Raw genomic sequence first — 21,946 nt, 5'->3', positions numbered from 1 at the left:
TTGAACTTTGATTTCCTCCTTTGAGCTGCTCCTTAAAATATTCTCTTTGACCAAGCTTTTGGTCACCTGTCCTAATCTCTCCTTTGTGTTGCTCAGTGCTAAATTTTGTCTGACAGCACTCCTGTAAAGCATTTTGAGACATAGTGTTTTACTGCAAGTATAAGGGTTGATTATTCCGAGTGAATATTGCTGCTGAGGCTCTTTGACTGCAGGTCACCTTGCATTGTGTGCTGCTTATGGTTTCCTGTCTGTGTTTCACTGTGTTAAAGGTGCTGTGTAAATACAAGTTGTTGGTCACCATCACATGCCTGTTGTGTACCTGAGCTGTACCTTTTCATGTGTACTGTCTGACTTGTTTGTGTGAATAATGTGCACATCTTTTCTTTATGTATCTGCTGCATTTATACTGTGTGTGTGAATCCAGCTCTGGGAGAAAATTCAGTAAAGTGATATAAACATTTAAAGTTGCACTTCCTGCCTCCACTTCGTTGGTTTGAGTGGTTTTGTGAAATAGTTAGATATTTAACGCTAATCTGTGGGTTGGCATGTTTCTCTGTAACTGTTTTCCTGAGGTTACATTTTGAAACGATGCATGAGTTGCTCACATCAGCAAGCTTTGGTGTGGAGCTGAAACCAGGTAATGAAGGCAGAACTCTGATGGAAATGCAATCTTCCAAAAGCTACCTTCCAAATAATTATACCTGATGCACACACAACTAGTTTCATTCGAAGTAGAACTCTAAATTTGCCTAGATAAAAAAAATCTGCTCAAGACCTGTGCAGAGCTTCAGTGAATGGCCACACAGCCACATCACATCCAGCAGGGATTTTTCCAGGCAAGTCAATGGGCAGACACTCCTTTGACTATAAAGCCTCAAAGAAAAACAAGATTTGTGCAGTCAGATAGCAGACCCTTTGGCAATAGAGAAAAGACAGGTGGATTTCCAGAGTCTTTTGTATTTCAGATTTCTAACATTTGTTTTCTGTTGTGATCCCCATCTTCTTCAATCTGTGGCCCAACAAATGCTTTGTTTTTAACCCTCTGGCCTTGGTGACCTTGCCGTGTTTTGAGTCTATTCAAAAAAAAAATTTTTGGAATGTATATGTTGCCGACAAGGCCAGCATTTGTTGCCCTTGAGAAGGTGGTGGCGAAACTCCTTGAACTGCTGCAGTCCATTTGCTGAAGATATTCCCACAGTGTTGTGATCATGATTGTGATCCAAAGACTGTGAAGGAACGGCACAATAGTTCCAAGTCTGGATGGTGTCTGGCTTGGAGGGGAGCTTGCAGATGGTGGTTTTCCCCTGTTTCCCTTGTTCTTCTAGGAGGTGGAGAGCTTGGGTTTGGGAGGTGCTGATGAAGAAGCCTTGGGAAGCTCCTGCAGTGCACCTTGTGGAAACATGTGCTGCAGCCATGGTGTGCCACTTGTTGGAGGGAGTGAATATTTAAGCTGATGAATGGGCTGACAATCAAGCATATTGCTTCGTCCAGGATGGTATTGTGTTTCTTGAGTGTTGTTGCTATTGTACACATCCAGGCAAGTGGAGAGTATTCCATTGCGCGGAGAGGCTTTGGGGAATCAGGGAATTATGTACCCACCGCTGAATTCCTAGCCTCTGATGTGCTCTAGCAGCCATTGCATTTATGTCACTTTTGTTGGAAGTGCAGGGAGCAGAGGTGACAGGATAAAGCAGCACACTTCTATGCCTATGCTACAGAAATCCCAGGAAGATGGCTCTCCCAGATAATAGTCAGCTGTTCTATGCTGTTTTCTTCAGTAGGCTTAACTTGTGTTTGTAGATAAGGGCCTGCCATCAGGTTGCAACCTAGAATAGGACATTTTCATAAAACTGGCTGTGTAGTGGGTTTTAATCGCCTGGATGGAATTCAGCACATGCAAAACCTCTTTGAAAACCATTGGAGCATAGAGGTTTACAACACAGAAGGGAGTTATCATCTCTTGGCTACAACAGCACTTGACCCTTTTCAGTCCATTTCTTGATTACCATATTACTGGGCTGCCAGCCTAGAACCTGTACCATCAAAACCAGATGCCAGTCTCCTTAGATTGTAAATGAAACTAAAATTGATTCCTTTCTGCATAGTCACAATGTTTTTGCTGTGCTACCTTCAATTAATTAGATCATTGCTGATCTGTATGTCACCTCCGTTTAGCTGCCTTACCTATATACCCTCGACTAAGAAAAATCTATCCATCTGATTCAGGGAGGGTGAAAAGACCATTTGCGATTCATGTAATTGGCTCAGAGGGTGGTGAATATATCAGCAAATTTAAGAGGGGGTTAAAGAAGTACCTGGTGGAAAATATATGTGTGGGAAATGATATGCAAGAGAATATTCCCTGGAACATGGGGCAGGTCAGATGGTCCAAATAGAGCATATTGAGCCCAATATCTCTTTGTTCCTAAGTTGGAATTGCGATGTCAGGAGTTGGGATCGTGGGTTGGGGGTCTGATCTTTACTTTTGCTACTGATAAAAATGTTATGAGAACTTGCATCATCTTTGTTTATTAAAGTCTCCATGTCACTAAAACACAGAAGTAAATTGGAATGGAGACGGACTTCAGTTATATAAACCAGAATGTTGATGTCTGGTTTACATTTGCGAAATTTCCAGGCAGGCCACTCAGAAATCCAAATGTTTTGTCCAAAACCAATATATATATATTTATTCCACGAATGAATTGTTCAGTATTTTAACAATTAGTGCGCCCTAGGGGTTTATAACATAAGGCAGCGTTCCAAGCCTTCAAATGGCATTCCAAGTTGAAATCAACTTTCTCATTATGAAAACAAAAAAAAAGAATTAATTGGTGTTAATCAAGTGCTGGGCAAGTGGATGAGATGTGATGTTTGCACCAAGCCTGTTGGTTGCTCCTCCCCCCATATTGTCCAGTGTTCGCCACTCAGACTCGCAAGAACAGGAGACGGTCACTGAGTTCCTCAAGCCTGCTCCACCATTCAGTTAGATCATGGACAATCTGTTTTCGACTCCACTTACCATTCTTAGCTTCATTTTCCTTGATACCCTTACCCAGCAAAAATCTATCCATCTCAATCTTGAAAGTTGAACTGCCCCATAGCATTTGCAGCTTTTGAGGGGAGCGAGTACCCGATTTCAACTGTTTGTGAAAAAAGTACTTTCTAATTTCCCTCCTGAGTGGCTTAGGTTTAGGTTTTTTAAAATTATGGTCCCTTATTCTTGATTCCGCCCCTAGTGAATCTTTTTTACATTTTAAACGTAGAATCGTTGAATGGTAACGGCACAGAAGGAGGCCATTTGGCTTGTTGTCTCCGTTTCGATTCTCTGTAAGAGGAACTCACCTAGTCCCACTTCACCACCTTTTCCCCAGAGCTCTACAATTTTTTTCTCTTCAGATCGCTATCCAATTCTCTTTTGATTGAATCTGCCTTCTCAGGCGGACCATTCGTGATCCTAACCACTTGCTACGTAAAAAAAGTTTCCTCATGCCACAGTTGCTCCTTTTGCAAATCGCCTTAAATCGATGCTCTCTGTTTCTTGATCCTTCTGCCAAACAGCTCCAGCTTCTCCAATCTGTCCACGTAACTGAAGCTCCCCACCCCGGAACCTTTCTTGTGAATCTTTTCTGTTCTCTTTCTAATACCCTCACATTCTTCCTAAAGTGTGGTGCCCAGAACTGGACACAATACTCTAGTTGAGACCAAACCAGTGTTTTATACAGGTTTAACATAACTTCCTTCATATTGTACTCTATGCCCCTACTTAGCACAAGATCCTGTGTGCTTTCTTAACCGCTTGCTCAATTTGGCCTGCCACCTCCAATGACTGGGCCCTCTCCCACTATGAACGCAATCTGTGACCATTCCCGCTGTTACCCTGGGCCTGTCGCCATCTCTCACCTGAGGGCAGGGAGGGAGTCAGGTCCTGTTTCCTGACAGAATTCTAGCTCGAGGAGGTTAAAGATGCAATTTTATTAGTAAATGCAAATCCCCAAAGCCAAGCAATAGCCTGCCCATTTGCTGAGTTTAAGGTGATTAGTCTGTCACTTAGTCTGTAGAGGGGACAGTCCACGTTGTTTGTCTTTCTACAAGTGCAGAAGGGCTTTGTACTGAGGCCCCGGTAGTGGAGGTTGGCTGCATAGGGGCCCTGGCCTGTCCTGATCAGAACAAAAATGTCAAAACCAGAAGGATGCAAAGGTGTCAGTGTTGGTGTCACAAAGAACAGTGTCAGAGAAGATTTTTCCAGGATTTTGCAGTGAGTAATAATGACCTGGAACTCGCTGCCCACGAGGATTGTGGATGAGGAAACAACCAATGATTTCAAAAGGAAATTGGATTGGCACTTGAAGGAAGTAAACTTTCAGGACTATATGGATCGAGCAGGGGAGTGGGACTGACTGGATTGCTCTGCGGGGAGATGGCATGGACTCGATGGGCCAAATGACAGCCTGCTGTACCGTAAATGACTTCTATGATTCTATGATTTGTGCACATATGTCCCCAGGTCCCTCTATCCCTGTAACCCCTTTAGAATTGCACCTTTTAATTTATATTGTTTGTGTCTCATTCTTTCTACCAAGATGGAATCACTTCACACCTCTCTGCATTAAATTTCATCTGTCACTTGTCTTCCCATTCCACTGGCCTGTCTTCCAAAGTTTCCAAGTTTAGTGTCATTCGTGAATTTTGAAATTGTGTTCTGTCTACCCAAGTCTATGTCATTAATATATGTCAAGAAAATCAGTGTTCCTAACACTGACCCCTGAAGAGCCCCACTGAAGAGCTTCCTCCAGTTTGAAGAACAACCATTCACCACTACTATGCTTCCTGTCACTCAGGCAATTTTGTATCCAAGTTTCTGCTGTCCCTTTTGTTCCATGGCCTATAATTTTGCTGACAAAGGTCTTATGTGGAACTTTATCAAATGTTTTTTGGAAGTCCATGTATACCACATCAACTGCACTACCCTCATCAACCCTCTCAGTTACCTCATCAAAAAACTCAAGCAAGTTAGTTAAACACGATTTGCCTTTAATAAATCTGCTGGTTTTCCTTAATCCACATTTGTCTAAGTAAATGTTAATTTTGTTCCAGATTATTGTTTCTAAAAGCTTTGCCACCATTGAAGTTAAACTTATTGGCCTGCAGTTATTGGGTTTATCCTTACAGCCTTTCTAGGACAAGGAAGTGACCTTTACAATTCTTAAGTCCTCTGGGCATTACTACTGTATCTAAGGAGATTAGAAGATTATGGCCAGTATTTTGTCAATTTCCACTCCTGCTTCCCTCAGCATCCTTGGATGCATACCATCTGGTCCAGGAGACTTCTCAACTTTAAGTACAGCCAGCCTGTCTAATAATACCCCCTCTGTATCAATTTTTAACCTATCCAGCCTCTCAATTACCTCCTGTTTCACAATGAATTGGGCAGCATCATCTTCCTTGGTAAAGGCAGATGCAATGTACTCATTTAATAGGTCGGCCTTGCTCCCTGCCTCTATTTGTAAATCCCTTTTGTGGTCCCGAATTGGCCCCATTCCTCCTTTTACTACTTTTTTACTATTTATATGCCTATAAACTTTTGGATTCCCTTTTATGTTAACTACCAATCTCTTCTCATACTCTCAATTTGTTTCTCTTGTTTTATTTCAGTTACCCTCTGAACCTTCTATATTCAGCCTGATTTCAGTTGTATTATCCACCTGACACCTGTTATATGCACCCTTTTTCTGCTTATCTATCAGATTACCCTTTAACTCTGAGGGGTTACAAGCCAACTTTATGCAACTACCCTCATAATTTAACCCTCTAAACTCTGATATCGTTTGACTTACTACAAATTGCAGTGTCGGCACCTCTGTTGGATCAGTGATTATCTGAGTGAAGCAAACCAGAAAGATGCAAGTTTTATGTCTGCTTTGTGCTGAGAGTTATCAGATCTTCACAGGAATTGGCAGGAAAGGTGTTCAAACTGGGCCTCAGAGCTTCCTTTCTGTTAATGAGGGAACATCAACCAGATTCCTGCTCCTGGTCAGCACCCACTGACCCCTACCAGTCGTTGGGTGAGAGCATGATTGTTTGCCTGTACAGTAGTTAGCATTCGCTGTTTTCTTGAAGAGATTTCTGTTGTCTTTGTGTCTTTGCTGAGTGGAATTGGGGTTATGCATATAATATCGTCACTAATGAGTCCAATAGAGGATTCAGAAGAAACTTCTTTGCTGAGAGAGTGGTGAGGAGGTGGAACCCGCTACCACACAGAGTGGTTAAGATGCATAGTGTAGACCCATTTAAAGGGAAACTAAATAGGTACGTGAGGGAGAAAGGAATGACAGTTTATGGTGATGGGGTGAGATGGAGTAAGGCAGAAGGAGCCTCATGTGGAACTTAAGCTGTCTTCAGATCTAATTAGATATGCTTTGCAAGACAAACCAAATATGAACTGTTCGGTGTCATGGTCATGCTGCCTCTAGTATGTCTTTGCTGGTTTGATCCATAACTGGAGGCTCTCAGACTGAGGATAAATATGTTAACTAGGAGCTACGACATCAGTTCGCGTTATTGGTACATGCCGATGAAGGTCAGTGTAGGCTGAGGTGTGTGCCATGTAAAACTTTAAACGGAGGGTGTGAATTTTCAACCAATTTATGTTGGGCACACTGAACTATGAAGATTAAGTACTGTTACTTTTATTTGCTGATGTATAGTTTTCTAATGTATAACTTTACAGTAACCGTGAACATGCATGATTCTTGTGGTCTGGCAATACCTCAATTTTAATATTTTCATGCTTGTTTTCAAATCCCTCCATGGCCTTCCCCTTCCCTTCCCCACACCCCCTTCTCTGTAACATTCCCCAGCCCTACAAATTCTCTTGAGATCTGTACACACCTTCAATTCTGGCCTCTTGTGCCACCCTGAAATACAATTGCTCCATCATTAGTGGCCGTGCATCAGCTGCCTAGGGCTAACCTCTGAAATTCTCTCCCCCCCCTCCCCGCTCCAAACCTCTCTACCTCTCTTCCCCTCCCTTTTAAGACACTTTTTAAAACCTACCTCTTTAAACAAGCTTTTGGTCATTTGCCCTAATGTCTCCTTACCTGGGCTGTGCCAATTTTAAAAAAATAATGCTGCTGTGAAACTCCTTGGGACACTTTACTACATTAAAGGCACTATATAGATGCAAGTTTTTGGGGAATAGCCCATTTCATTAATGCCAGCTCTGACCAGGGAAAGTTATAATGTTGCCATATTTGTCCCAGATGATTGCTACATTATACGATTGCTACATTGTTCTTTCCCACACCCTGTATTATTTCCATTGACTTCCTCCAAGTTTCTAAAAAAAAACTTGGTATTTCCATGCAAGTGAACCCACGAGTGAATTGCATTTTAAGTTTACACAGGCACATACTATCTATTTTAAAATATATGTATAAAACATTACATATATATTATATATAATACATTGTCTTTGAGAAACCTGACAATACTGATGCTGTGGAATGGCCTGTAGCCTTGTGTACAAGAGTACAGCAATCATTTAAATAAACACCTATTTTACATGAGTTGAAGCATTGTCAGCTGCATGGGTTTTTTTTCCCCAGTACATTTTGGGCTTTTACTTGGAGCTAGTGTATTTGATCACTGACAGACTCAAAGTCATGGAGTCATTGTGGTACAAGAGCCGGTCATTCGGCTCATCGAGTCCACGCTGGCCCCCTGTAGAACAATGCAACCTGCTCCATTCTATCCCTGTAGTCCTGGCAAGTTTATTTCCCACAAGTAACCATCCAATTTCTTTTTGAAATCATAGATTATCTCCACTTCTCCTCGTAGGCAACGAGTTCCAGATTGTTAAAATATGCTGCATAAAAAAGTTCTTCTCACATTTCCTCCCCCACTCCCCTCCCATCGTATATCGTGCACAAACCCTTAAATCTGAGTCTGCCATCCTTGTACTGTGGTTTTGGTTTTTGGTTTTTTAAAAAAAAAAACCTGCCTTCTCTAAACCTGTCATAATCTTGTACAGTTATATCAAACCTCCTTTGCTTTAAAGAGAACAATCGCAGCTTCTCCAACCTAAACTTGTAGCTAAAATCCCTCATCCCTGGAACCATTCTGGTAAATCTCCTCTCGAGGACTCTCGCATCCTTCCTAAAATGTGGCAACCAGAGCTGGACATGCACGCTAGTTTTGGCCTAATCAGAACTTTGGTTTTACACTAAATGCCTCTATTTTTGATGCCCAGGATCCTATATGCTTTGCAAACTGCTCTCTCAAAATGCCCTGCCACCTTCAAGGATCTGTGCACATGCACCCTGGGGCTCTCTGTCGCTGCACACTCTCTAGAACTGTGCAATTAAGTTGGTATTGACTCCCCCTGTCCCTTCTGTCAAAAAGCATCACCTCAAATTACTCTGTAAATTCCACTGCCACTTGTCTGCCTATTCTGCTGACCTGTCAATGTCACATTGTAATTAGTTTGTATCATTCTCACTGTTTGGCACATGGTCAAGTTTGGTATCATTGGCAAATTTTGGAATTTGACTTTTGTATTCCAATATCTAAGTCGTTTATATATGTTGTTATAAATACAAAGTTTATAAGATTGTTACGTTTTGGACCGTGTCTTTCATTTAGGGTAAAATGGAGGAATGATCTGCCCTGAATTCTGCTGACAACGATCCTGGGTGGCTTGGTTGTTAAAGGTGGTGGAGGGGGTGGGTGGAGGTGTGGGGATCCAGGTTGTTTCACCAAGGACAAGGTGCAAAATATTTACACCTGTAAACAATATCCTGAGCAGCTGTGTTGATGGTGGAAAGCTTGTTCATCTCCAAGCTCCAGGGCGGGGTTAGGAATGTCATGTTTTGTAAATGGTTATACTTTAAACTGTGTATTTAATCCTGAGATAGAATGAATTGGGATTGAGAGGAGAGCTAATTAGTATTTCTACCTCTATACAAGACCCATGTGATTCACGCTGCCATGGAATAGGCTTTGAGAGCGGAAGAGTGCAAAGGAAACCATTGTAGGATTGGCTTGCAGGTTTTCCAAAAATATCATTGAACCTCACAGACAGGGTCAGTCTGCCAGAGAGATAGTGGCAGCAAGTCTCTTGTTCACCACACACACTGCAGGTGGGAATGTGAGCTTGGATTGAAGTGACCAAGTTCGCGAGGCTGGCAAATTGACTAGAGGGAGGTAATCCTGGGTAATCCTCACCATGAAAATCAGTTTAAGGATTAGGAGCTATCTGGCTAGGGAGCTGAGAACAGGGACAAAGTAAGGTATAGCAGTGGAGGAGGATTTTTGATTGTTTTAAAAGTTAATGGAAACTTTTTCTGTAGTTTAGAGTATAAGTTGTCTACTGAATAGTGTTTAGTCAATGTTGCTTTTTGTTTGTCACAGTAAAAGCCTTAAAACTTGAAATCTTGTGTGATCCTTTCCCTGGATGTTTGAATTTCTTTTTAAAAAGTTATTGGCATCTATAGGATTGTAACAATCAAAAACATTAGTGCTTCTAGCATCGACTCTTGGGGAACATCATTGAGTACCATCCTCCAGCTTGAAAAATAACCATTACCACAACTTGCTGTTTTCTGTCTGGGTTTCTTGGGGGCTGATGGTTGAGAGCATTGCGTAATGAACCCGGTGGGCAGCTTCACACTCAATACACTCAAATATATACAAAGGAGCTTGAGGAGATGCCAGTGTCGGAGTGAATCTGCTTTGTCACTTTGCAGGTGGAGCTAGAGTAACTCTCCTTCCTCAGCTATCTCTGCTGGTGCATTGTTCCAAGATTTCTTGGGTACTGCTTTCTTCTGTTCCTACATTTTCAAACTCAGTTTCTGACACAGACTCACAGGTCCTTTGCCCTCTGGCATCTCATCCAATTTACAAGCCAAGAAAAGTGAGTGTTGGAAGGGATGGCAGTCAGTGAGGAGTCTATGGGTGGGCACCATATCCAAACTTGATTATTGTCACGTGACACACGAATGCACTATCCAGTGTGACGGATTTGGACTGCAGTCAGGGGTGGACACTTCCCGCGAAACAAGGCACTCGGACTTATCGTAGTTAAGACCTGCAGACATTTGTACATTGCAGAAGACAGATCCGGTCTGTATGGTTGGGTCATTCGTGTGCAGTTACCAACACATGTATTTTTCTGTTACAGAACTGGAACAGGGAGTGCTGTTTCAGCATTGCTGGCCTCTAGGGACAGCCGAAATGGAGCTCACCTTTTATTTTAAAAGACACACCTTGTGCTCGATATAGTGTAACAAGGATATGTAGTCTACTGAATGACTGACCGATTGTATTAGCACACAAAACACATTAGTCTGAGATGCTATGACTACTGTACAAGTATAGCCACTTCTGATGGCTAGAGATTGTGACTGTTCAATAGAACACACTTATCCCTTTTACAGGGAGTGCAGCTGACCACATGGAATTATTCTGTGTTCCCCATATAATAAAGGTTCCACCCTTTCTCAACTAGAGTGGTGACCGGGGGATTCTGTTAGAGTTTTGGCAGGAGGAACTAGCCAGGGTTCCTGCCCACAATTACTATCCAATGTTCTTGTGTGGCCCCCTGGTGAGAACTGAATTAGATGTGATTATGATGATTCCTGCAGTCAAATAGTCTGCAGACATCTCTCAATCTCACATGGCAGCTTGAGCCCTTTGGACCATACCCAGCAAGGAGTTGTTGTCTTGGGGTGTGGGTGGGAAAACTTTGAAGCCAGTGATTGCATATGCTTGCTGAGATATGGAGTTTGTAATTTTTTTTGCAACTTGAAGGATTTATTTAACCTTGTTTTGTTCCCATTAGAATGAAGGATATTAGTGTTACAGAATTAAGTTTTCCTATTCTAGGCACCCTGTGTGTCAGCATCAATCACAGAACTCCCCCCTACTCAGTCCAACAATGTGCCTCAACCTCGGGCTCAAGAGAGCACCTGCCAATGTCCCAGTGTCATACTTTACCCATCACCCAAGCCACCCATCCCAGATCTGGAAGGCCAGTGCCTATAACTCACTGCGTAACCCATTCCTCCAGTTCATTTGTTTTTAATCGCCATGGAAATAAAATGAGTTGACAACAGTGACCATCACAAATTGATGGTTGCCCCTTGGTGAGGTCTGTGCAATGGGTGGTGTGCCATGTGACTGGCTCTCTGCTCGGAGCCAGCAGAAGCTCACCAGCTAGATGCCCTTTACAAACTGAGTTACCTGATACATTTCAGTCTGAGCATTCATGGATTTTAAAATGAATTATGTGGTGGCATTCATGCTGACTAATCAACTGATTGATAAAAGTCTGTGGATTTCACAGCACAGAAACGGCATTCGACCAGTCAGATCTAGCCAGTTGGTGTTTGTGATGTATGCGAAACTCCTGTTCCTTCATCTAATCGAGCGTTTTATTCCTTTTTTGCCTGCATGTACTTATCTAGCGTACTTAATCAGGCAAAACCTGCAAAATCAACTTTGATTCACTGGATACTGTCCAGATGGCTGAAAATTGTCTCCCCTGCCAGGTCCTGTTTTCTCAACTCAATAGCCAATGTTCTAGGGGAGGACAAGGAAAACACTTCAAAGACACACTAGAGCTCTCCTTGAAGCACGGTAGCATTGGCATTATTGACTAGGAGGAGCTTTCTGCCACTCATTCAGAATAACAACAACTTGTCCATCAAGCTGCATCACGTTGAGCCCCAATGCCTGAATGATGAGGCAGAGCAGCAGCAGAGAAGAAAAGAAAACAAATCCCACACTCCAGATCCCATTACCTTGTGGGACATCCTGCACCATGTGCCCAAGGATCTGTGGCTCGAGAATCAGCCCGTTCAGTCACATGAAGACCCATGGCAGAAACTCATAACCTTGAGTAAACATCATCCTCAAATCAAGCCAATGACAATGATTTATCTAGCTTCCCCTTAAATGCATCTTTTCTATTTGTCACGACTACACTATGTGGCAGTGAGCAGCGCCAGGGAGAGAAATTATGGGTCCCAGTGCTTCTCCTGTTTCTGGGCCCCTTATTCCTCCCCCCCAACTTAAACCCTCCCCCTCAACCATGCATGATATTCTTTCCCCTTTCAAGATTCACTAATTAATTCACCAGATAATCACAGAGAAGTCCTAGTAAAATGATAACCCCCATTGTTGACATCTGGTTACAAATATCATCTAATATGCATGCAGCATGGGTCATTAATATTAAGAGCAGCAATGTTATAATGCAGTGTCAATTTGTGTGCACTCCATAGGTGATTGCACCATATGGACATGATGGCAGTAAATTCATATGGGGGAAAGATTCAATACTTGCAACCCAGATAAACTGCACAAGATTGCTTCCATTCTGTAGAAGTAGAAGACTTTCTTATGACTGGGTGCATGATATTATTCAATATTATTACTTCGTATAAGAAGAGTAATTGGATTCTATTTTATCAGTAATCTCACAGGGTAGAAAGATTAAAATGACTGCTGAGCAAGAAAGTGGAATGATTGAACAACATAGGCCTTTACTGTCAGTGAGAAACACTGGAGCCCTCGGGTGTCTCTGTGCTACACAACTTTTAAGAGGCCAGAGGACAAAGACTGAATGGTTCACAATTTTATCTGTGTTTTCTTGATCAGCAAGTCTGAAGACTCTGCTGATTGCTGCTTCTCACTACAATATAGCTTCAATATCTATGGTGCAATGCAACTTTATCATGATATTTCAATACCTCAAAAAACTCATAAAAAGCACCAAGATAGAGTGGGATAATAGATAAGTAGACAAAAGCACAAGATTGATGTCAATGGGGAAGACTCTTGAGAATCATGTGCAGTGTAAAACAGGTTACTGATTCACTGAGCCCATTATGCACTCCTGTTCTGGCAATTTCACCCCACAAAGCCCACTCACAGTAAATTCTTGTTAGCAACAAAATAAACAGAACTCGAGCCACGGTTCCATCCTCTGTTCACAAAATAATTATGGATGACAAAGGCCATCTAGCCCAGTTCATCTCATCCATCCCAGAATGACATGAATATATGTATTAGGTGCAGGAGCCTGCCCTGCAATTTGATAACATTGCCTACATTATACCAGTGACTACAACTCAAAAGTACTTAATTGGCTGTAAAGTGATTTGGGGCATTGTGAAAGGTGCTGTATAAATGTAGGTTTTGTCTTTCTTTCTTTCATTGCACCTGCATTGGTAGAGTGACTAATGGCAAAATTGGAGGCCCAATGCTGATTCTCTAAGGATAATTAATCACAGAGCAATCAATGGATGTTAGGAAAGTGGTTTCAAAGAAATTACTACATTTATAAAACAATTCAACTCTAACTAATCTCCCCTCAACCACCCCTAATTTCCCTCCCAACCCCCATTGTCTCCTTCCCAATCCCCCTTTTTTTAAGCTGATCTTTCAGGTCTGCAGCTGGCTGCTTGGGCTGGACGATGAGAAACTGTTTACAACACCAAGCCTGCACCGCGCGCGCGTGCACCCCCCCCCCAAAATCCAATGCCCTGGTGTTTGGCGCCGTCTATACCCCCTCTCTCTCAGGCCGTGGTAGCTTGTTCCACATTCTGCCAAATTTCCTTTTGGATTTATTAAAAACCACCTTATATTTATGACCCTCTTTCTACCCCCCCCCGCCATAACTTCCCTGGTTTTGGCTCCAAGGGCCCCAAACAGGATGTCACAGATAGTTAGGTTTGCTGAAGACTTGGTACTGTTACTGGCTTTTACCTGTGGTAATCTACAAGTTGCTGGTCTCATTCTCTGACTTGATGTTGCCCAATTGACAACATTTCAAGATGGAATTCCCCCTCTCAGACTTAAAAGCTGAGGAAATGAGTTCAAACGTCATTGGAACAGGGATTTTTGATTAACTGCAATGTTGTTCTAACAGCTTCCTTGGGCTTGCAGGGCATTTCTGCTGGCCTCTGAATTTCCAGCCCAATACTTTACTATTAATTCTGTCTCAGAATTCAGAGTGTGATTCCTTCCTGCCAACTGTTGACCCTTATGATATCAGGGATAAGTTATTTTACACTGCACATGATTCTCAAGAGTCTTCCCCATTGACATCAATCTTGTGCTTTTGTCTACTTATCTATTATCCCACTCTATCTTGGTGCTTTTTATGAGTTTTTTGAGGTATTGAAATATCATGATAAAGTTGCATTGCAACATAGCTATTGAAGCTATATTGTAGTGAGAAGCAGCAATCAGTTATATGAAGAATCTGGGACTGTCCCCCTTAAAGCAGGGAAGGTTAAGAGGAGTTTTGACAGAGGCATTCAAAATCATGAACAGTTTTGATAAGAGTTAATCAGGAGAAACTGTTTCCGGTGACAGAAGGATCAATAACTAAAGGCACAGATTTAAAATGATTGGAAAAAGAACCAGGGATGACATTTTTTACTCAGTCATTTCTAATGATTTGGAATGCGTTGCCTGAAAGAGGTGGAAATGATTCATAGTAATTTTCAAATAGGAATTGGATAAATACTTGAAGAGAAAAATTTACAGGGCCATAAGAGGAGGACAGTGGAGTAGAACCATTTGGATAGCTGTACTCACAAGAGGCAGGATGGGTCTTCTTATCGTTCTATGATGTGAGAATTTTGCTCAGCCACACTACTACTGATCCTTGAATGGGCAGACATGTTGACATTGGAGGTTACATCACATGACCTTTAACTGTGCCACCTCCATAATCCTGGCATTGGTTGCCTACCATATCTGTCCACATGGTTCAGCACCTTCTTGGACCAATTGGAAAGCAATTGCACACTTTGTTACCTGACAGTCAAGAATCATCCAATTGAACAGCCTTATTTTTCCCACAGCTCCAGCATTATTATAACTAATAAATGAAAAAAATACACACTTTTTAAATTCCCCTATCATTTCATTTCTAAGGTTGCATTCAGAAATGTCCAGGAGATTAATGTTCGCTTCCTGGAGACTCCAGGACAATGCTGGGTGGATGCCAAACTTAAGTCTGTTTCTTTGAGTCTGAATTGGCTGTCTCGGAGTGGGGTGATGTAGTGCATTCTTCAAATGTTTCTGTAAACCTTTTCATGGAGGACGTGATATTGATTGATGAAACCATTTCATAATGGAAGGCCAAGTGTGAATGTTAGTAAATCTTTCTAACCTCCCCATTGTGAGTTCAGTGCTCTACTACTGTAGCTGCAGGGCCACCCATCATGAAACTGTTATCTGATAGCAGTTTTTTATATTAATTTCTCACCGGGCTGCTTTTTAGATATAGGACAGTTATTTTATTTGCAGCTTTTGAAGCCTTAGAATCTAAGCAGGCACAAGAATGGTATTAAAAAGATTCCTTGTGATTAACGCTTGTTTAACTTCCTTTTCCCAGCAGATGGATTCCCCTGCCTCCACTCCAGCCCCTCCACCCCTTCATCTTCTGCCTCCCGTCAATAGCGGTGTTGCATCCCCAGTGGAGCAGATCATGGTCCGCACCCGATCGATCGCAGTCAATACCTGTGATGTTGGACTCGCGACAGAGCCTGAGTGCCTAGGCCCCTGTGAACCAGGGACAAGTGTCAATCTTGAAGGGATTGTCTGGCAGGAAACGGAAGATGGTAAGAAAATAATATCTGAGCTTTTTTGGCATTCTGAGTCTTTGCTTTAATGAAAGAACCTGTAATGTCTGATCTGGGAGGTGTGCCGGGAACCACAGTCAAGCAGACATTCAAAAAAAAAAGGCAAACTATATTGCATCGTTAAAAATTATAAAACTTTTTAGTAGCTTGATATCCAGAGCCCTTCTGACAAATATACTAAAGCACAGATCTGTATGTAATCCTCTTTTGGATTTTATATATGGGACATTGAAGTTTATTGACTATTATTGGGGTGGCCATTCTGAATATGGTCTCCAGACAGCCTGGTTATCCCATCAGGGATATGATTAAAACCAAGCAAACCCATATTTGGATTTGTTATTCTAAGCGCACAACCTAGAGATTACAGTTGTTCCTTCAGTTAAAGTGGCCTTAGTTGGGTCACGTTTATGATGTGCGCCCTCTTTGAAGTGACTTCTGCAGAGCTGGAGAAGAATAGGAAGTGAACCAAAAGAGGTTGCATTTTTCAAACATCAGTGTACATGTAATAAGGCAAGAAGGTGCACAACAGGAGCACGTGACGGGGTTGGAAGTATGCAGCATTGTCAGTGAAGTGCAGGAAGTAGTGCTGTGTGTGGCACTTACAGGCAAGTGGCTCAGGTGGAGCTTGAACCTTTTTCCTCACCTGAAATGAATGAGCTTTAGTGCAAACTTCCTGATGAAGGTATGAGTTAAAACCTACCCTGGTCACTGCGTGTTATTTTTGAAAGTTGAAGAAAGAACGGACTTGTGTTTCTATACAGTGTTTCACAACCTCAGGAAGCCCCAAGGCACTTTACAGCCAATAAAGTATTTTGTTGAAGTGCAGTTACTTATATAATGTAGGAAATACAGCAGCCAATTTGTGCAAAGAAAGGTCCTGGAAAAAATAAGGCGATTTAAAAAAAACCAGGGTTCTGATGAAAGGTTATAGACCTGAAACGTTAACTGTTTCTCTCTACGGATGCTGCTGGACTTGCTGAGCATTTCCAGCATTTTTGTTTTCATTTAAGTTGATAATCTGTTTTAGTGATGGTTGAGGAACAGTTAGAAGTAAAGGCACCAGAGTGAATTCCCCCCCTTTTTAAAAAAAATTGTGCCATGGGATTTTTACATCCACCAGAGGGGTGAAAGGTATTAGAAAGTTGAAGATAGTATTGCTTGTAATGTATATTTTCTTCTGCTGAATGTGGTCTCGAAATGAGACATCGCAGAGTAGTGTAATTGCCACTATTATTGAAAGGCTTCCCACTCCAAAGCAGCTGTGGTGCATGTTGCTTAGTGGGATGGTGAGACACAGGCTTACACCAGCTGGGCTGCTGATCTGAATCGTGCTGTTGTGGGAAAATGGCAAATGACTGTTGTGTACTCCTCCTGAACATTGATGGTGGGAAATTTGGAAGGCACATTCCCTCTCCTGAGCACTTTCCAGTCAATAGCACCTCCGAGCTGTTGGTTTTAAGAGGACACACTGCCTTTGTCTTTGGCTGGGAAGCTACACATGTAGTTGGAAATAAATGTCCTAGACTGAAGCACTGATCTAAGATGGCATAGGGAATTATTCTGATGCTAATGCAGCTGTCACTGATGGTGCAGTAAGAATCTATTTGGCTACCGTTCTAACCTCAGAATGGGTACAATCCGAACCTATTTTAATTTTTCAACGTGGGAATGAGGCTGGGGTCTGTAACTCTGAACGGGAATGTGGCCTGTTTACTTGATGTAACTGGGGAAGAATGGGCAGAGGGCTTTGCCAGCAAATAGACTGCAACAGAAGAAGAAGGCTGCATTGTATCTCATGTTTTTTTTATTTGAGTGCTGTTCAACTTTGTTGCTCTTGTTATTACAGACGTGATTCTGTTATGATAATGGATTGTTTCTCTGTGAGTCTGAGTAAAGAGCAGCAGTTTTGGGAGGGAGATAATGGAGATTAATGAGTGAGCCAAGGCTGGAAGAGTGTTTTGATTTTCACAGTGATAATTTCCATTTGCTCGCAGCATTTGGAATGCAGCACTCTGATTGGCCGGACTCTGCAGGTTTAGACTCGTTCCAGGATTTCCTTGCAAAATGCCTTTAAATGGTAACCAGTGTCAACCAGTCCCTCGATTCAGTGCAAATTAAAGCTCTGAGCTGCAGAGATTTTAGACCGCAGTGTCTCGTGAAACTGGGGCTCTTTTCCTGGAACAAAGAAGCTAAAAACAGGGACCTGATTTTAAAAATTGCTCTGAATTATAAGGGGTTCAGATCAGATATGTTGGGAAAAACCTCTCCCTGCTTGTTGGTGAGTCGGCAAATCAGATGCCATAATTTTAGGATGATCAAAAGAAGAAAGGAAGAGGTTGAGAGAGGATTGTTTTCAAATAAAGCATGGACTGTCTGACCAGCTGTCCTTGAACATGTTTAAAGGAAGTGAATCAATGTTTGAACAGGAAAAATTCAACCAATATCTGGGTAAAGGGCAGGGGAATGGGACTGAGTGGATAGTTCTTCCAGAGAGCTGGCATTGGTACCGAATGACCACCACCTGCACTGTAAACATACATTTCTGTTCTGTGAAAAACTAGAAAAGGCAGGTGGCTTACAATTTATTCCTTCAGCGTAGTGAGGAGACTAGAAGGACTGAAAGGTTATATTTTGAGGAGAATGGTGCTGACGGCTGTAGGAAGAGGGAACTTTGCTTTGCTGTAATGAACTAATCTGTTGCTCTGAGTTCTGAACTCGCAGTGACCTGCTTTCTGTATTGAGAAGCAATGTGTTGACGGATGTTTTTTTTTTGACTACTTGGCAGCTTCAAGTTAAACTTGTTCATTGGTGGAACTTAGACATCTCCAGTTTGCAGCTGCTTCACTAAAACTACCTTGGGTTTCTTTTGCTACTGCAAATATGGGAGCAGGTTTGTGAACGTCTACCACCCCCCCCCAGAAATCACCCCCACACACTCACTCTTCATACTTGCACACCGCTCGTGTGCGCGCCCGAGCACGCGCTCCGCCCGCGTGCGCGCGCACACAGACACACCCACTCGTGTGCGCTCGCTCTCACACACACACAAACACACCACCCCAGACACGCACAGCAGCCACCCACCCCCCTGTTGGTGACTAAGGAAGGTATCGGGCATGAAGTTGCTGTGTGACAATCTGAGTTTCACCTGCTGGAGTGAGGCTGCTAAAGGGGCTGATGCGAAATTCTTTACAGACGTGAGATGGCAAATGCTGACTAGCAGGGTATTATTCTCGGTGTGCTTATCAGACATGGTAGTATAATATTGTTCATTAAAGAATAACTGTACCCTTCTTATGTGAGCTTTCATCATGTATAGCTTGAGAGTTTAATCTCCGCTTACTGCAGTTAGCGATGACACCTGTACAATTCTTGCTGATGGCTATTTATGCTGATCCATCGGGTAAATGCAGCAAAACTGTTCAGGATTTAATGATAAGTCATCTTGTGGAGAACAACAGGGATTACGTTATCCATTGAAAGTGAGGCAGCTCCAAACTTGGCTGAGATTAGTGTTCCAGCATTATTGGATATTTTCTGATCCTGCTTTTAACAGTGCCATAAATTTGGATCAGTGAGTGGAAGGCTGGCTGAAACAGCTCAGGGCTAATCTCATAGGATTTCATGAAATTGGCATTAATTAAATTTGCAGTGAATTTCCACCCCATATTGGGCCTGCTGCTAGATGGAAGCTTGCCAAAAGGGTGATGGTGGAAATGATGGCGAGCAGCGTGGAAAATTTAAAGGGATGTGGCCATTTGGAGTTAAGTGGCTGAATGTGGCGGCCAGAGATTGTTTCAGCCTTTCCAAGGGTGTTGTATGGGGGGGAAACAAAGTGACTGGAAAAGCCCAAGGGATAGCAGATTGGAGCAAGTGATGGAGCAGTATAGAACCTCTTAGCTTGATGCAACTTGAAGAAAAGATGTTTCACCATGAATCGGATGTGACGTTTCAGTTGGTCCTCCACGGCACCGTCTCCAGGGGAGCCTGGCAGAAGGTGCTGGCAAAACAAGTTGGTGGAATATGTGACTTTGACTATCATTATCTCTGGCAGTGCCATCCGGATAAAGCAAGTCGACCGCAGGCATTCTGGCAGCGGATGGCACCCATCTTCAACTTACCTCCCTGCTGACCCTGAAGCTGAGGAGACAGTTGCTAGATTGGCATGCTACAGATGGGGCTGGTGGCTGTGGGTATTTTAACTCTGCCTCCTTGGCATGACTTTTTCATCTTTGATCACTTAAACCATGAAAAACTGAAATTGAAGCATTTTAAAACCGATCCCTATCACTAATTGGAGCTTTGCTTGCTGACTGCCTGGGACCTTTGACTTGGATGAATGTTACTCCCTAATCTTGTACTGGAAGAGCATCTTTTTCAAATTTCCCTAATTTTTTTTTAGCTCTTGCTGTTCTTCTGAAATCTTACAGGAGTGTCAATTGGAATTGGTTTTCCAGTGAATTATAAGGCAATATTCAGCTGATTTAAATCCCAATCATATCATAAGATTGCAAAAAAAAAAATGCTCATAAAAATAGCTATAAAAAGAATTGCTAACAGAACCTGTGCTAAAATTCAAAACTGCAGGGTTCAATGCGACCATTACTGAGATCAATCTTCAATCTGTAGAGCGACGAAGCAGGTCATTTTTAAGTATGTGGGGAAGTGAAAAAAGTGCAAGGGCCTCAAATACCAGGGACCGCCGACAGCCAGCACTGGCGTTAGTAATGTGAGCACTCGTGCTGAGATAAGATTACTGCGTCGACAGCATCCTCTAAACACTGCACTCAGACACTCGGAAAACTTTAGTCATCCACTTGAGCCTGTGTTTTTCCAATTGCCAGAGCGAGATGTGAGTGCATGTGGTAACGCTAACCTCAAAGGCCTGGAATGGCCCATACCAACAAGTAGAGGCTTTTCACATGGACTTCATTTGCGTAAATTGGACACGGGGAGATTTAAGCAGCTGGATTTGTTTATGGCTGTCTGCAGCATTCAGCTTTTAAACTGCTGAGAATCAGTCAGGGCGAACTCTCCCTCTGGTCCAGGACCCCTGTGTTGAAATTGGGCAAACACGCTTTGCGTGGCACTTTATCCTTTCAGCCTGGCCTCAGTAACCTTCCTGTGTTTTGGTGGGAAAGTTGTAAATAAAGCTGTAAGCACACAGCACCATCCGGATCTCCTCCCTCCACCTCCATCCCAGACGGTTTAATACACAGCGCCACCTTGACTGCCTGTGTGACCCCAGGTGGTTTGCATTCCCAAGCCATCCTTCTTTAAGTTTAATGTGAGCTCCATTGTACACGATTAGCATGAGAGAAAGCTTCAGAGAAGTTGAATTGTGCAACATGGGAAATGAAAACTCTTTAATGTGACAGTCATGGCTATCAGGCTTGCAGCCTCCTGACAACACTCAAAAAACAGCAAAGCGGACCAACCCCAGAGCCCCTTAGGGGGAAGGAAAATAGAAAATGCTGGAAAAACTCAGCAAGCCTGACAGCATCTGTGGAGAGAAAAGCAGAGTGGACGTTTTGAGTCTGTATGACCCTTCTTCAGAGCTAAAGAGAACTAGAAATGTGATCAAATTTATACTGTTTAAGGGGGTGTGGAGCAGTTGAAGCTGGATGGAAGGCCAGCGATAGGTGGGGGCAAAAAAGAGATTGACAAAGATGTCATGAACAAAAGGACAAAGGGAGTGTTAATGGTGGTGCTAAGGGCTAAAGGAGGTGCTGATAGTGGCATAAAGGTAAGAAAGCAGAATGTGACAATAGTAGAATAGGAATAAGCACCCTGCAAAGAGCAACATGAACAAGTAACAGGTGGCCCCTGTGGGGTGGGGGGAGGGGGCAGTGATGGGGGAAAAATGGATCAAAAATGGGATCAAAAAGGGAGATAACAAAAGGGGATAAAACAATATGAATAAAAATAAGTGGATGAAAGAAATAAATTTTGTAAAAAGGGATAAAAAAAGCATGAAGATGGAGGAGAGTGTTCATGGTCTGAAGTTGTTGAACTCACTGTCAAGTCCGGAAGAGTCCTAGGTGATCAGCAGATGCTGGCCATCTTCCAGATCTTTGGCAATGCTGTAACAGCAATCCTTGCTCTGCTCTGACCCCACTAACAGCTGCCCCTGCCCTGCACTGATCCCACTAACAGCTGCCCCTGCCCTGCACTGACCCCACTAACAGCTGCCCTTGCTCTGCACTGACCCCAGTAGCAACTGCCCTTGCTCTGCACTGACCCCAGTAGCAACTGCCCTTGCTCTGCACTGACCCCAGTAGCAA

The 21,946-nt window shown here is 42.8% G+C and overlaps 1 protein-coding gene across 3 annotated transcripts in view; it reads left to right on the top strand.

Annotated features, from left to right (window-relative positions):
* LOC144670116 (zinc finger protein 609-like) overlaps positions 1–21,946 on the top strand; it is a 176,592-nt gene that overhangs the window by 88,092 nt on the left and 66,554 nt on the right. For all 3 annotated transcript variants that reach the window (XM_078532550.1, XM_078532549.1, XM_078532548.1), the window contains exon 3: positions 15,413–15,638. In XM_078532550.1, the coding sequence (XP_078388676.1) occupies positions 15,413–15,638 (226 nt within the window). The remainder of the gene's footprint in view (positions 1–15,412; positions 15,639–21,946) is intronic.

The sequence above is a fragment of the Cetorhinus maximus genome, chromosome 30 (genome assembly GCF_964194155.1).
Source record: "Cetorhinus maximus chromosome 30, sCetMax3.hap1.1, whole genome shotgun sequence".
Taxonomy (NCBI): Eukaryota; Metazoa; Chordata; class Chondrichthyes; order Lamniformes; family Cetorhinidae; genus Cetorhinus; species Cetorhinus maximus.
This window is presented reverse-complemented; position numbering and strand designations above follow the sequence as displayed.